The following is a 16781-nucleotide window of genomic DNA, read 5'->3' as shown; positions in this document are numbered from 1 at the left end:
TTTGGAAACCTAAAACTTATTTGGAAAAGTGCGATGTAGATTTCTCATGATTGTAAATAATTTGTTGTACACATCCTCAACCAATGCCATTGTATCCATGCATAGAATCACATATAGGTGTTGAAATGTCTAAAGGAGAGAGTGTTTGTATTTCGGTATGGTTTTTTCATTTATGTCAACACCTACTAAAACACTAGCACTTTGGAGATCCAGTAACATTCACTGGCAAGCAAGTAACTATTGCACAGTTACTGGTATATGGTTCACCGGAAAGACATAATGATCACCAACACTTGGAATGATATGGAGGACACTTGGTAATGTCAAAGAAATCATGTGGACATGTTGTTTTGAAGAATTAATCATTGGTATATTCATATTTGCATATTTTCTATTACCGGCAAATAGGTCCAGGGTTACACCGACATGTTTATCTTTTCTAGATCAGCATGGCACACTATGGAGATGATTTATTATTGTTTTAAATGCATTAAGCCGACATGTTTAATTAGTTATTGCATTGGATATTATATTGCTTGTAAAATGTTTTTATTGTAATATCTTGTAGAGTCGACCTACTAAAATTGGTCTTAGGTTATGGTATAAATGTAAGATCTTATTTGTAAGATCGAATATGGAATGCGAAAAAGAATTGTGAGAAGGTATATGCGAGATTAAGCAGAGTTATACATGAAGACATCATTTGAAGGTGAAGCTAGGTTTTTGTAGAAGCATATCAGCATTACACCGGTGCTGAATCCAACATATGAAGATGCTATTTTGTGTAGTACATTCTTATTGGATTTAACCATCCAGCTATAGTCAGTGTGACTCCCTTTTTGTGTTTGAGCAGTGAGCTCTAGGCTGTTGGCCTTTCTGCATGTGTAGACCCCATTTATGTACACTTACTATCTACAGTAGTATCATCTGATTGTGGGTAAGGTTTCCCATCGTGGTTTTTCCCCTTATAGGGTTTCCACGTACAAATATTGGTGTTATGTGTTGTGGATAACTTTGTGTTTATGTTTCATGCATTAACCTTTACTGGTATAGCAATTAGCTGTTAACACTGTCTACCAGCATACTTAACTTGTTTGCCTGTATTAAGCATTAAGTTGGTTAAGTTGTTTTTGGTTTGAATTTATTTGACAACTGATTCACCTCCCCTCCTCTTAGTTGTCTCCGGGACCTAACAATTGGTATCAGAGCTTAGTCCTCTTTTGCAGAAGTTTAACAACTTGAGGAGATCCAATGACAACTAATTATTTCAGGAAGGACATTCCTAAACTTGATGGAACCAACTATGGAATACGGAAGATCAAAATGGAGACACATCTAAATTGCATTGGTAAAGACATCTGGGAAGTTACAAAGAATGGTTATACTGCTGTTGTAGCTGGTGAGACTGCTCCAACTACCTTAGCTAAAGATGAGGAGAATGACTGCAAATCAAGAGAAGCACTTTTAAATGCATTATCAGATCAACAAATCATGGGATTATCAGATAGGTCTACTGCTAAAGCTATTTAGGATCATTTGGAAACACTGAATGAAGGAAATTCCACAGTCAAGATTGCAAAACTTGAAAGCTTCTGAGTCAGGTATGAACATCTGAAAATTGAAGAAGATGAAAGGATTTATGGTTTTATGGAAAGAGTAAATGAAATTGTTTTGCATATTAAGTGTTGTGGAGGAACCTTGAGTGAGGATGAAATTGTTTCAAAAATATTAAGAGGATTGCCACCAGCATATAAAATAAAGGTTACTGGTATAAATGAGTTGAGAACAATGCCAAATATATCAGTAACTAGGGATACATTGATTGGAAAACTTTCATCTTTTGAAATTGAGGAATTTGGTCCTGTTGCTACTACAAAGACAGATTTGGCCTTTAAAGCATCAACATCATCTGCTCCATCATTTGACAAATCAGATTGGAAAGCCTTTTATGCAAGAGAACTTGAAGAAACTAGGAAGGAGAATGAAGAACTTGAAGAACTTGAAGCACTATTTGTAAGGAAAATGCCTAAAGGTCTAGTTGGAAGTAAGTATGAAGGTAAAGCACCCTTTAAATGTTTTAACTACAATAAGATTGGTCATATGGCTTCGAGATGCCCTGATAGACATGCTAGACTAAGAGAAGAAGCTAGAAGAACATACAAGCCTAATCCTAAATATCAGAGATACAGATTTAAGAAGAACAAAGACAAATCTTGTTACATTGCTGATGAAGGTGTGACTAATGATTCTGATGAGGATCCAGCAGACAATGGATGGGTTTTTGTTGCTATAACAGAAGATCAACCAGCACCTACTACTCAACCGATAGAACAAGCCCTAGCAGCTAAAGTTGAAGTAAAGGATGAATGGATCATTGACTTAGGATGCTCACATTATATGATAGGAGACAAAGGTAAATTCTTGAACTTTCAAGAATACAATGGAGGTTTAGTAAGTTTTGGAGATGACAAAACCTATTAAATCAAAGGTAAGGGTAAAATATCTCTTGATGGTAAGCATAACACTGACAATGTCTACTATGTTGAAGGATTAAAGCATAATCTTTTAAGTGTTGGTCAATTAGTTGAGAAAGGATTTCAGTTACAATTTAAAAATGGAAAATGCAAAATCATGAATAGAACTAGTTTAGAAATTGCAACCGGTAATCAGACTAGAGGTAATATCTTTCATTTGAATAACAATGAAAAGGCATGCTTGATTTCACATATAGATGAAAGTTGGTTATGGCATAAGAGACTCTGTCATGTAAACTTTGATTGCATGGTGAAAATCAGTACTTCTAAGGCAGTTAAAGATCCACCTAAAATTGTGAAACCTCAGAATACAATATATAAGGAATATCAATTTGGAAAATAAGTTAGAGCTAGTTTCAAAAGTATTCTAGAAAAATCCAATAATGCTCTTGATTTGACTCACACTGATTTATGTGGTCCAGCCAGAACTAAAAGCTTACAAGGTGATAGATATTTCATGCTAATTATTGATGATTATTCTAGAATGTGTTGGGTCACTTTTCTCAAAGAAAAATTAGAAGCATTGGCAAAGTTCAAACTATTCAAAGCAATGGTTGAAAATGAAACCGGTAAGAAAATCAAATGTTTAAGATTAGATCAAGGAGGAGAATTCACATCTAAGGACTTTAATACATTCTGTAAAGTGAATGGAATCAGAAGATAGTTATCAGCACCTCAAACACCATAGCAGAATGGAGTTTTTGAAAGGAAAAACAAAACTATCTTGGATGTAGCAAGAAGTATGTTATCTGAAGCAAATTTACCACATGTATATTGGAGAGAAGCAGTTAGCATAGCCGTCTATACATTCAACAAAGTGCACATCAAAGATGAACCTAGTAAGACCCCTCATGAACTATGGTTTGGTAATACTCCTACTCTTAAGTATTACAAAATTTTTGGAAGTAAATGTTATATTTGAAGGGATGAGTATATTGGAAAATTTGATCCTAAAAGTGATGAAGGAATATTTCTTGGTTATTCATCTAAGAGAAAGGCACATAGATGTTTTAATAAGAGATTGCAGAAAATTGTTGAGAGTACAAATGTAAAGATTGATGAACAATTTAGAGGAACTTCAAGGTATATAGACTCTGTACCGGCAACAAAAATTGTGACAAATGAACCTACACTAAATCCACCGGTACAGAATGAAGATCCAGTTACCCCAGTACCATCAGAGGATTCCACAATAATTGAAGAACAACAACAAACTAAGACACCCCGTTATGTAAGATTGAATCATTCAGAAGATCAGATAATTGGAAACAAATTTAAAGGAGTTATGACAAGAGGAAGATTAGCAAATGAAGAAGTATGTCTTATTTCTCAAATTGAACCATCATCTATTAATGAGGCATGTGAAGATAAATTTTGGATTAAAGCTATGGAAGAAGAACTAGAACAAATTGAGAAAAATAATACTTGGACATTAGTTCCTCGGCCTAAAGATAAAACTGTAATTGGAACCAAATGGGTATTTAGAAACAAACTTAATGAAGATGGTAAGGTTGTTAGAAATAAAGCAAGACTAGTGTCTAAGGGATATTCTCATAAAGAAGGAGTTGATTACAATGAAACCTTTGCACCGGTAGCTAGAATTGAGGCAGTCAGATTATTCTTGGCTTTTGCAGCTCACAAGAACTACAAAGTTTATCAAATGAATATTAAATGTGCATTCTTGAATGGAGATCTTGAAGAGGAAGTCAATATTGAACAACCTGATGGATTTTCTTTGACAAATGACAATAATATGGTTTGCAGGTTAAGAAAAGCTCTGTATGGATTGAAACAAGCCCCAAGAGCTTGGTATGCAAGGTTGGATAAGTATCTTTTAAAGATTGGTTTTACTAAAGGAAATGTAGATAGCAATTTATATTACACAATAACTAATGATGATATCTTGATTATAGAAGTATTTGTTGATGATATAATCTTTGAAGGAGAAGATGGATTATGTAAAGAATTTTCTATTAAAATGCAACAAGAATTTGAAATGTCTATGATTGGAGAAATAAAATTCTTCTTAGGATTGCAGATTTCACAGACTGACAAAGGTATATTTTTGAGTCAATCCAAGTACTTGAAAGAGTTACCAAATAAATTTGGGATGGAGAACTCTAAACTGGTAAGCACACCTATGACTAAAAATGATAAATTATCTCAAAGGGATGAATCTACACCTGTTAATCCAACTAGATACAAATCTATGATAGGAGGTTTACTATATTTGACACAAACCAGACCTGATATTATGAATGCAGTATGTATTATTTCTAGATTTCAAAGTAATCCTAGAGAAAATCATAAATCAGCAGTAAAAAGGATTTTCCGGTACTTACAAGGCATTGCAAATCTTGGATTATGGTATCCTAGAGATGAAAATTTTGATCTATGTGCATACATAGATGCAAATTGGGTAGGAGACGTGGATGATAGAAAAAGCACCACCGGCAGAGCATTCTTTCTTGGAAAGAGATTAGTTTCTTGATTGAGTAAGAAACAAAGTTGTACATCTTTATCAACAACAGAATCAGAATATGTTGCAACAGCAACTAACTGTACACAAGTACTATGGCTCAAGCAAATGTTGAAAGACATAAAGGTAAAATGCAAGGAACCTATTACTATATATTGTGATAACACTCCAGCAATTGATATATCTAAGAATCCAGTATTACATTCTAAAACAAAACATGTTTCTATTAAACTGAATTTTCTAAGGGAAAAAGTTGAAGAAAAGGAGATAAAACTGGTTTATGTGAATACTAAAGAACAACTTGCAGATATTTTCACAAAACCTTTTCCCAAGGAGACTTTTGAATATCTAAGAGATCAGCTTGGAGTCATACCACCACCGGTAGAGACTTAGACAGTTGATGATTGTCATCAACCGACAGAATTTACAGAGAAATCTTTTACTCCAGTCTTTGATGAGGAAGCTACTTCTCAAGGGGAGTAGTTGGTATATTGAATTGATTGGTATTTTGTATATGAACTTGGTTTTATTACTTTGGCATTTGATGTCAAAGGGGGAGAGATATCTATGGAAAAACACATTATATTCTAAAGAGAACTTTGGTAACACATGTTGCTCCCAGGGGGAGAGATTGTTGTTTGAGAGAGACTATTACTCTCTATATTCTGGTTATGATCTTTTTGGAGAGATTGTTGGTTTTTGGTTTTTGGCATTTCTATTTTGGCACTTTGATGGTTTTTCCATCTTGTGTTGCTATCAATGCCAAAGGGGGAGATTGTTGGTATTTTGGTATGGTTTTGTCATTGATGTCAATACCTACTAAAACACTAGCACTTTGGAGATCCAACAGCATTCACCGACAAGCAAGTAACTATTGCACAGTTATTGATATATGGTTCATCGACAGGACATAATGATCATCGACACTTGGAATGATATGGAAAAGACTTGGTAGTGTCGAAGACATCATGTGAACACTTTGTTTTGAAGAATTAATCATTGGTATATTCATATTTGCATATTTGCTTTTACCGGCAAATAGGTCCAGGGTTACCTAGGGTTACACCGGTAGGTTTATCTTTTCCAGATCAACATGGCACGCTATAGAGATGATTTATTATTGTTGTAAATGCATTAAGATAAAAATTTTAATTGGTTGTTGCATCAGATATTATATTGCTTGTAAAATGTTTTTATTGTAATATCTTGTAGAGCCGACCTACTAAAATTGGTTTTAGGTTATGGTATAAATGTAAGATCTTATTTGTAATATCGAATGTGGAATGCAAAAAAGAATTGTGAGAAGGTATATGTGAGACTAAGCAGAGCTATACACGAAGACATCATTTGAAGGTGAAGCTAGGTTTTTGTAGAAGCATATCAGCATTACACTGGTACTAAATCCAACATATGAAGATGCTATTTTGTGCAGTACATTCTTATTGGATTTAACCATCCAACTCTAGTCAGTGTGACTCCCTTTTTGTGTTTGAGCAGTGAGCTATAGGCTGTTGGCCTTTTTGCATGTGCAGACCCTATTTATGTACACTTACTATCTACAGTAGTATCATCTGATTGTGGGTAAGTTTTCCCACTATGGTTTTTCCCCTTACAGGGTTTCTACGTACAAATATTGGTGTTATGTGTTGTGGATAACTTTGTGTTTATGTTTCATGCATTAATCTTTACCAATATAGCAATTAACTATTAACATTGTCTACCGACATACTTAACTTGTTTACCAGTATTAAGCATTAAGTTGTTTTTGGTTTGAATTTATTTGACAATTGATTCACCCCCCCCCCCTCTCAGTTGTCTTCGGGACCTAACAGAGAGTTCACTTCTAGTTTTGAGGTCTAAAGAGTCCCCATCATTGTCAAGATATGTGTTGGAAGATGTTGGAATCAAAGAATCTTGGATAAATGACACAGGTGAACTCACAAAGCTGGTTCCCACTTTTGCCAATGAAGGAAATTGGCGAAAGTGGAAAATTTTGTTTACAGGGGGTTCGAGCGAAGTGGGAGTGTTTCAAACGGAATACCCTTTGGGGTTCGAGTGAAGACCCCACTTCGCTCGAACCCCATCTTTTGAGCGAAGCACCTTTAATGCCCGTTGATGTCATTTTTCAATTATAGCGTGGGGGTTTGATCGAACCCCCCTTCATTCGAACCCCTTTTTTAACACTTATCTGAAGATTTCTACATTATTTTTTAGATTTTTGGCTTTGAAACCTCTAGTTGAAGGCTCAAATGGAATGATCTTGACAAATCAAAATGTAGTATTATAGTCCTCGAAGCAATCTTTCCAATGAATACAATTTGATTACATATTGAATTTATTATGAACTTGTTTTTTTAATTTTACCAAATATAGGTTTTTCACTGAACATGAACTTCTATGTTCAACACATTGGGAAAAATAGGAAACTAATTCAAAAAAATTCTAAAAAATATCTAAGCCCTGGGTATTGACGTATTATTTCTAACAAAAAAAATAAAATTGAATTTTGATATATATAGAATAAGTTATGTGTTCAAACGTAAACCTATGTCTGAATTATGACTAGTCGGACTTCAAAACTTAATAAAATGAAAAATATTGAACATATCACTATCAAACCAATTGCAAGCCTTGGATATTGATGTTGCAAACCAAAATTTGAAAGAATTGAGTTTCTATCATTTATAGAAAAAAATTTATGCATTTTGAGAGGCACATCACTCTTAAAAAATGTAGTTTGTTTTAAAAAACTACTTTTCGAGGGAGATGGAAAAATTAAAAAAAAATCTTTCAAAAAAATTTGAAAAAAAAATATATAGAATCTACAGACAAAATTCTACAAATCACTAATTTACATCATCTTCAAATTCTTAATAGTTTAAAAGTTATAGTTGTCGGAAGTTGAAGATTATTTTAAAATTGTTCATCTCAGTGTCAAAAGTGGCAAAAATGTGGGAACCATTATTGTGAGTTCACCCACACACAATGCTCTTTCAACGCTTTATAGCTAGATTAAGGGATCTTATATCCATTAAAGGAAGGTGTACCCCAATTCTTTGTCAATGAAGCACCATTTTTAGGAGACTATGTTGTTGAAGGAACCATAGTGTGAAAGGGAAATATGAATCCTACTTCATGAACAAAATCATAAGGATTATGATCAACCTTGATTGTGTGAAGTTAATTATTATATATATGCATTTGATTGTGCAATGAAGAGTAGAAGGACTAATTTCATAGAATAAATCCATGGTCTACCTAGAAGAAGGTTATAGCTAATATCTTTGGGCATAACAAGAATAGAAGTGGATAAAGTCACAGGGTCTACTTTGATAGGTAATATGATTGTACCAAGTGACTCTCTAGGAACATTATCAAAGCAAAGAACACAAAGAGGATTAGGTTGAATAGGAGAATAATCACAATTTATCTTCTCTAACAAGTCAACATGACAAATGTTAAGTGCCAACCCATTATCAATTAAATTACCTCTTATATTTTGTTCATAAATGTGACGAGTAATCATAAGGTAATCATCTCTATTTTTAATCTCTGTATAAGGTGATTCAACTTATGAGAATGTAATATCATTTGGTTTAGAAGAAGGATGAGGAACCATAATTTGGTTTAGAAGAAAGATGAGGAACCACCAGTTGTAAGGCTTCTTAGATCAACTTATGGTATGAAGGTGAAGTTTGAATGAAATGCCAAAGGTAGATCTTAGCTAAGATACAATGGAGTTTCTTAACAAGATGAGATTCCCTATCAACATGTTTCTTAGGATGAGGAGGGAAAGGAAGGAAAGTAAGAAGAACATTGGAATCTTGTTTGTTGTTTCTAAGGTTAGGTACTTCAATACCATATTTTTGTGCTAGTTGCCTTTCCATAGCACCTAACTTTCACATATGTATTTTTAAGCTTTTAAGATGTTAGGAGGTCTCTTTGGTTTTGCAATATCAATCATAGATTGGTTTTGAGGTTGAGGAAATCTAGGATTTCCATAACTAGAAACATGAATAGTATTGACTTGATTAAGCTCTTTGCTCTCCAAGGATTCATCTTTATGAGGGAGAGCATCAATGAAGTTGATAATTATTTCATCTTCTTTCTCGAAGGTATCTTTATGGGTAGGACAAACTTTGGGAGAAGGATTAGAAATGTCCATGAATAATTATTCTCTAGGAGAGGTACCATGTATGGGAGGTACAGAGTGAAAATTAAGGACTTGGTGCTTATGATATCATCCTCTTGCTCTAAGATACTCTCATTAGAGAGAAAAATTTTAGGAGAAAGATCAACACCATTCACCAAAACTTCATCCTTAGAAGGTAGACTTTTGAAAGAAGTGTTAATGGTCTCTTTTTGCACTAAAATTCCCTCATGGGTAGGAGGACCCTTAGGAGATGGATAGAGTGAAACAAGGGAGGATAAGCCATTATCACATCTACAAAATAAATACATAATGGAACTAACCAACTAAAAATAAATTGCCAATGATTTTATTTTTCACATGATAACATATGCAAAATGCATGATAAAAAGAGACAACAATGTGCAATTTTTATTATTTTCATTATTTTGCAAGTACCAATATCATGAAAGAATGCATCTAAATATAGGAAAAAAACCTAAAACATGGAAATATGCAAGTGCAATAAAAGTTGGGTTCACTAAAATGTAAGGTGGTGAGATAGGGTTCACTAGTTTTTGCCTATTCCACTCTTACATTGGAAGGAAGATGATCCATTTGGCTCAAGATACTTGGGCACAAGGTAAATTTAATGATCCTTCACTGTGAGTTGAAAGTGACTATGAAAATTGGGGAAAGAGAGAGCAGATGACATTTTTTACATTTACCAGACTATCATGAATTGATAACTTGATTTCAAGAAAGGAGATAGTAAGGTAGAATGTAACAAACCTATAGTCCAAATTTGAGACAAAGTGCAAGGACTCAGTCACCCAACTCAGCCCACTCCCATCACTTTGCGCTGAAACGAATAGAAAAATATAGATCTCCTATTGATTAGTAAGCACCTATTTTCATAGGTTTGTTACCTATTCCTACACATAGAAAAGAGAGGAAATTGTTGAGTAAGGGGTTTGCCTAAGTCAAACCCCATTTTTTGAATTAACCTTGAAATAGAATTGAAATGAATTAGAAACAAAAGTGTTCCATTCAGTAGCAGAGGCTAGATCTAGACATGGAAGTGTCTTAAATCTTGATGATGTAAATTCTTCTTTGAAGATGATCATGAATGTTGATGCAATAGCAATGATCTATCTACAACTTGATTATTGACTCCTTGATTACTTTGATTGCCAAAATGAGGGAGGATACATGAGTAGGCCAACATAGGAAAATATTTCCTGCTAAATCCACCTAATTGTTGCGTGATTTCAATTTGGGGCCAAACTAAGGGGAGTGGGGCATGCTAGGCACCATACTCCCTCCAAAGTAGACCCAAATTGGGAATTGAGGTCCTAAATAAGAATTAGATGTTGGAACAATATGCTGAATTGGGTTGTGATGAGAGGAACCATTTGTGGGAGACCATACATGCTAAATAGAGCTGGGTTAAGAAAGATAGTGCATAGGGATGCAATTTAGGATGCTATAGTTGTGAAGATATTTGATGATGATATCCTTAATGTGACAATGATCCGAGATAGTGTTTGAAGTCAGATGTGCTTGCCATAATATTGGTCACTTGACATAATGGTTCAAGGATAATTTCATGATTAGGAGATCTTGTTCTTTTCAATTTAGCTAAATTCTTTTCTCTGCTAGAAGGTAGTATGTTTCTTGGTAGCGTCCATCTTTCCCTGAGACAATGTTTCTTAGTTTGCAAGTCATCTGTATCTTGACCTAAGGTTGTGCACCTTAGTTTTGTAGGTCTTCTTAGGCATAGTGGGTTTTGGAGGCAATATTATAATAAATTATATTCTTATTATAAGTGTGATTCTCATGTGGTTTCTCCTTGCTTAGGGTTTTCTAAGTAAATTTGGTGTTCATATTTTTGTTGTGCTTTGTGCTTTCATGATTTATTACTATTATGATTATATAGTTGTTGTTTGAAGTTTAAAGATAAAAAGTTAAGTATTTTGAGGCTTAGAGTGATTCACCCACCCTCTCAATCATGTGGTGTGTTCAATAGAGAAACATGGTGAAAGCATTTCTCACTTATGTTCTCCAAAGAGGTAAAAACTTACCCTAGGGTGTGATACACCCTCGCTTGTGGTTGACATTGGCCCTAAACTAACACCAAATAAGGGGAAAAAACCTACTAGTACCCTTGGCAGCTCAAGCCTCAATATTGCTAGTTGTAGAGACGAAGCTATGATTAGTCCTTTGAAAAATCATCGTACTGCTTCCCCTCCCCTACCATTGATATGTCTAATAGTAAGCTTGCCAAAGAGGATAAAACCACTTCCTTGAGAGAACAATTGGCTAAAATTCTGGTTGCTATCAAGATTGCTAAGGCTATAGACAAAAACCCACCCGAAGATGAAATTGGTGAATAGTTGAAAGATTCAACTTTTAATGGTAAAGAAATAAAGAGCAATGATGAAGCCCATTATGAGCCTCTTAACCTAGTTCTTGAATATTCCATTTCTCATTCCTCCCTAATTGACACCCATCTTAAGGATGCACCTGAAGAGTTTAATAGTCTTAAAGATTATTGGGATGATAAAGTTGAGCAACATAATGTTGGTGGTGGTACTACTGAGTCCCAGGATTGACATGTGCTAGCTGCAGAGTTCAAGGATCTAAATGCTAGGGTTGAGAGCTTGGAGACCCCCCAAGAACTACCTTGGATGTGAAAGAAATAGAGAATGGATTAAGCACCTTGAGAATGGTGTGAAGAACCTAGTAAGGATCAATAAAAACCTTATGTAGAAAGCAATTATGGAGGTGGTAACAGTAGGCAAAAGTATTGAGAGAAAAAGAAAGAAGAAAGCTCCAATGAGGGCAAAGGATGCTTAAGCCAAACGATAAAGGAGATCTTCCTCATCCACTTGGGAAGTGAAATTGGAGAAGATGCTAGATAGATGGGCCTACATATGTTAGTGCCCCCTTTGCTCTTTCTATGTGCTACTTTCTATTGTTAGTTGTTTTTAGGTTGTTATTTGTGAACTTTGGTATTTACTAGTAGTTTTATGACCAATTTATAAACTCTCTATTTATATGGTTGGTGAGCTTGATCTCCAAGCCTTTATTTTGTTTTTTGATTGATGCTTTTTGATTTGGATGTTTAACGGGTTGGGACCATTCCCCGCTTAATCCAATAAAAAACATTAGTCTCCGCCTAAATAGACAAGAGCTAATAATTGTAAAAAAATGATGAGACAAGTTGATTATTTGAATTGAAATTGTTGCATTCAATTTTCTTCACTTAGAATTAAAGCTTCTTCTATTTCTTTGAGAGTGGTGATTGTGTGGGCAGCGGTCTGCATACCGATACACAGTAATTGGAGAGAGAACTTAATAAAACAAAATAAATATCAATTCAGGATGTACTATATATCCATTAAACAATCTTATCAGGATTCCCTCGATGGGTTGTATCATAATATCTAAAGAATGACTACTGATTCCACAATGCGAGAAGTGTGAAAGGTCTATGTAATGTCTGAGAGAACGAAGTATGAGTGTAACGACTACGTCGAGAACGAAGAGGATAATGGTATATTCAATCGCATATACTCAATACTTTTAATTCTGGCTCTAAAACCAAGAAAACGATTAACATCAAGCATTAATAAAATTCTAGAAGAACCGCGAGAACTCTTTATAAAGCTTAATGACTAGAAGGATTTCTACTAGTAAATGCTTTGGAAGCCCGAGATTTGGGATGTGCTAATAGAAAAGAGAAGAAGATTACCCAATAGTTATATAGTGGCGGGGACCTCCTCTCCCATATTATTTTCATTGTTTCTTTTGGTGTGAGAGCTTTGCCTTTCTTTGGTGGTGTTTGCAGGGAAGTGGAGTTCCAGTCATGGCGAAGCAGTTGGATGTGCTGACGGCTCTGGACATGGCAAAAACACAATGGTACCATTACACGGCCATTGTGATTGCCGGAATGGGCTTCTTCACTGATGCCTACGATCTCTTCTGCATCACCACTGTGACTAAACTACTGGGACGAATTTATTACGCAGACGTCTCGAATCCCCACGTGCCCGGCATTCTACCCTACCCAGTGTCGTCTGCAGTCACGGGCGTGGCCTTCAGCGGAGCCTTAGCTGGGCAGCTCTTTTTTGGATGGATGGGCGACAAACTGGGGCGAAAGAAAGTGTACGGCATAACGCTGCTCCTCATGATATTGTGCTCCATCTTATCAGGATTTTCCTTCAGCAGTTCCAGGGAAGGCGTGATGGCCACTCTCTGTTTCTTCAGATTCTGGCTGGGCTTCGGCATAGGCGGAGATTATCCCTTGTCCGCCACCATCATGTCTGAGTACGCCAACAAGAAGACCAGAGGAGCCTTCCTCGCTTCCGTGTTCGCCATGCAGGGCTTCGGCATTCTAGCAGGTGGGATAGTATCCCTCATCGTTTCTGCCTCTCTTAGAAAGTATGAGGAGGACAGTCTGACCTTCATACCAGTCCTTCAAGCAGACTATGTATGGAGAGTTATCCTGATGCTCGGCGCTGTTCCGGCGGCGCTAACGTTTTATTGGCGTATGAAGATGCCGGAGACGGCGCGCTACACGGCCCTGGTCACCAAGAACGCAAGCAAAGCGGCCGTGGACATGTCCAGAGTTCTGAAGGTCGACATCCACGAATACCAAAGCAAAATGCAGTCGAACGATCCGGAATTCGGATTGTTTTCTGTCCAGTTCTTGAGACGCCACGGCCTACACCTTCTGGGCACCACTTCCACCTGGTTCCTCCTGGACATCGGCTTCTACAGCCAAAACCTGTTTCAGAAGGATATGTTCAGGACCGTGGGCTGGATCCTGCCTGCCAAAAAAGTGAAAGCCATAGAAGAAGTATATGTGATCTCAAAGGCCCAGGTAATAATTGCGATTGTATCGATAATCCCGGGTTACTGGTTCACGGTAGCCCTGATCGACCGCATAGGCCGTTTAGCCATTCAGTTCATGGGCTTCTTCTTCATGTCCCTCTTCATGTTCGTGCTCGCTAGCAAGTATGAGTATTGGGTAGATCACAAGTATAGCTTCCTTGTCATGTATGCGTTCACCTTTTTCTTCGCTAACTTCGGCCCGAACAGCACTACATTCATTTACCCAGCCGAGCTTTTCCCTGCGAGACTTCGCTCGACCTGCCACGGCATATCCGCTGCGTGCGGAAAGGCAGGAGCCATTGTTGGTGCTTTTGGGGTTGGTCACCTTACTCGACACAAGAAGCACATCTGGGGGGCTCTGTTGTTGCTCGCTTTTATGAATGCTCTAGGTTTTGTTTTCACGTTTCTGTTGCCCGAAACAAATGGCAGATCCCTCGAAGAAATCTCTGGAGAAACTGATGGAGCAGCTGAGAATGACAAGGACCCTAAAATTCTATCCACCCTCATTGTGTAGCCAATTACACTATTTCCGGAACACAAGTAAACAGATATCATTATAATTTATGATTTATTGCTTTATGAGTATGTGCTATTCAAAGGGAAAAGCAGAGAGAGAGAGAGAGGGGCGGCTGCTCAATATATGGAAATTAAACAAACTTTTTACAAGGCTAAATCATTTTTCTCTAGTAGGCACATTCTAAAACCGAGTTCTTTTTTTGTCTCGACGTAACTTCCTACATAAACTTTCTATAAGACCTTCAACTCCCTCTATTTGAGTATGTTGAACACACAGAGAGGAGCCATAAATTAAATTTTTGGATTGTAGAATTAATTTAATCAGTTAATTCAGATATGCGTATCAAAGAGATGTAATCAAGAATATCAGAAAGCATTTACACAAGAACATTAATATTTTATACATGGAAAACTCAAACTGGGAAAAACCATGGTGAGTGTTAACTCACAAGAGAATCCATTATATAGAAATAATTACAAAAGGGAGCTCACTGCTCCGGACTTGCACACCAAGGCTAGTTGCGCATGGTGCAAGATACAAAAAAGGGATCTTGCAAACCTGAAGCTAATTGCAATCAGGGAAAGATACAAAATCACAAATTTCATAAAAAGAACTGTATAGAATGAAGCATATCAATATACTAATTACAATAACACTTAAAGCGCAATCACTTTTCTTATTGAACTATCTAGATTCTCGGATCACTGCTTCTACATCCACTAAAAATTTTGCATCATTCACATTGCCATCCTTACACTAAGTTGCACAAAACAATCACTGTAATATTTCGCATTCACCATACATATATATATTCTCTACTATCCTGCATCTGTACATATATATACCAAACCGAAAGAAAAATATCGACTAAGTTGGCCACAAAAGTAATTGTAACATATATCCATGCCCTTGACTCAAAATATACGATTGGAACCTTAAGGTGAAACACATTATCCTTAAACTGGACCAAAACCAAAACAAATCAAAAAGCTCTAGACCAAAGGGAAATGACTAGATCATTAACCGATACATGAAATAGACTTTCAATAAACATCATCGACAATACAAAATACAAAAATACCCAAAAGAATCTACGAATACTCAAAACCAAAGCATCGCTTCCGGACCCAATACACTACTTCCGGTCTTATTTCCAGAATCTGAAATACTTTCAAATCAAAGGAGTTGGAATCAATGACAAGATAAAGACATATGTGTAATAGAGTATATATTCAAATTTACAAACTTCTTACTTTTTAATGAAGCTAAGCAATTTTTCCTTCAATTTGAGGACTATAGTCCACATCAAAGATGTTAAAAATTGCAAAACAAAAAGGATTGAGCCCATTTGATGGAGATGTTGGCCATACCAGCATTACAATTACCCTACAATAAGTAAAGGATAAACATGATTGAATATGGGAATGGGTCAGTTCTAATAAATATTATCCATGCTAAAACTTAGGGTGTTATAGATGAAAGAGGGAAACAATTAATAGGGATTATAATTCTAACATTTCTCTTAATCACATTATTATAATTTAGAATATCCAAAGACCTTTTTAATATAAAAACATTATTTTTCTAATGGGTTAATGAAGATGTCTTACACATTAGGTTTTAGACCTACGAAATTTCATATAGATCTCTCTATTGTTAATCAAGTTTCTCATGAACTGATATATTGTGTAAATATACTTACTCTTCTTGTGAAATATTGAATTCTTGGACAATGTTATTGTTGAATTGTTGTCACAATTAATTTTTGTTTCTTTTTCTTGTTCATGTCTCATATCTTTCAACACTCTTTTCATTCAAATTGTTTTGCATTATAAATATGTTGTTGCTACATATTTTGCTTCAGCCAATCTTCAGCCAATGAAGTGTGACTATGGGTTGTTCCGTAGATGTCCATGATACTACACTTGTTTCAAAATAACCAAATGTACTCTTCCTTATCTTAGTGATACATGCATGATCATTGTTGGTATATTCTATGAGCTTGAACCCATCTAGCTTTGCATGCTAATTTCCATAATATCTTGTTTCACTAACATATTTTATAATTTTCTTCCTTAGCAATGAATTTATTTTAGAGATTCCATGAACATTGAAATAATACTTACTGTATGCAAGAATATTAGTGTCAAACGATTAATCAAAAGAGGAAGAAACTAACATACAAATGAAACTTTTAGATATAAAGATTAACTAAGCTAAACT

The 16781-nt window shown here is 35.7% G+C and overlaps 1 protein-coding gene across 1 annotated transcript; it reads left to right on the top strand.

Annotated features, from left to right (window-relative positions):
* The first annotated feature begins 13013 nt into the window (after nt 1-13013).
* On the top strand, nt 13014-14555 carry LOC131040902 (low affinity inorganic phosphate transporter 1-like). Its single transcript, XM_057973860.1, has one exon. It carries the CDS (start codon nt 13014-13016, stop codon nt 14553-14555), a length of 1542 nt encoding a protein of 513 aa, XP_057829843.1.
* The last annotated feature ends 2226 nt before the right edge of the window (nt 14556-16781 follow it).

Source organism: Cryptomeria japonica, chromosome 8 (assembly GCF_030272615.1).
Source record: "Cryptomeria japonica chromosome 8, Sugi_1.0, whole genome shotgun sequence".
In the NCBI taxonomy this organism is placed as follows: domain Eukaryota; kingdom Viridiplantae; phylum Streptophyta; class Pinopsida; order Cupressales; family Cupressaceae; genus Cryptomeria; species Cryptomeria japonica.
This window is presented reverse-complemented; position numbering and strand designations above follow the sequence as displayed.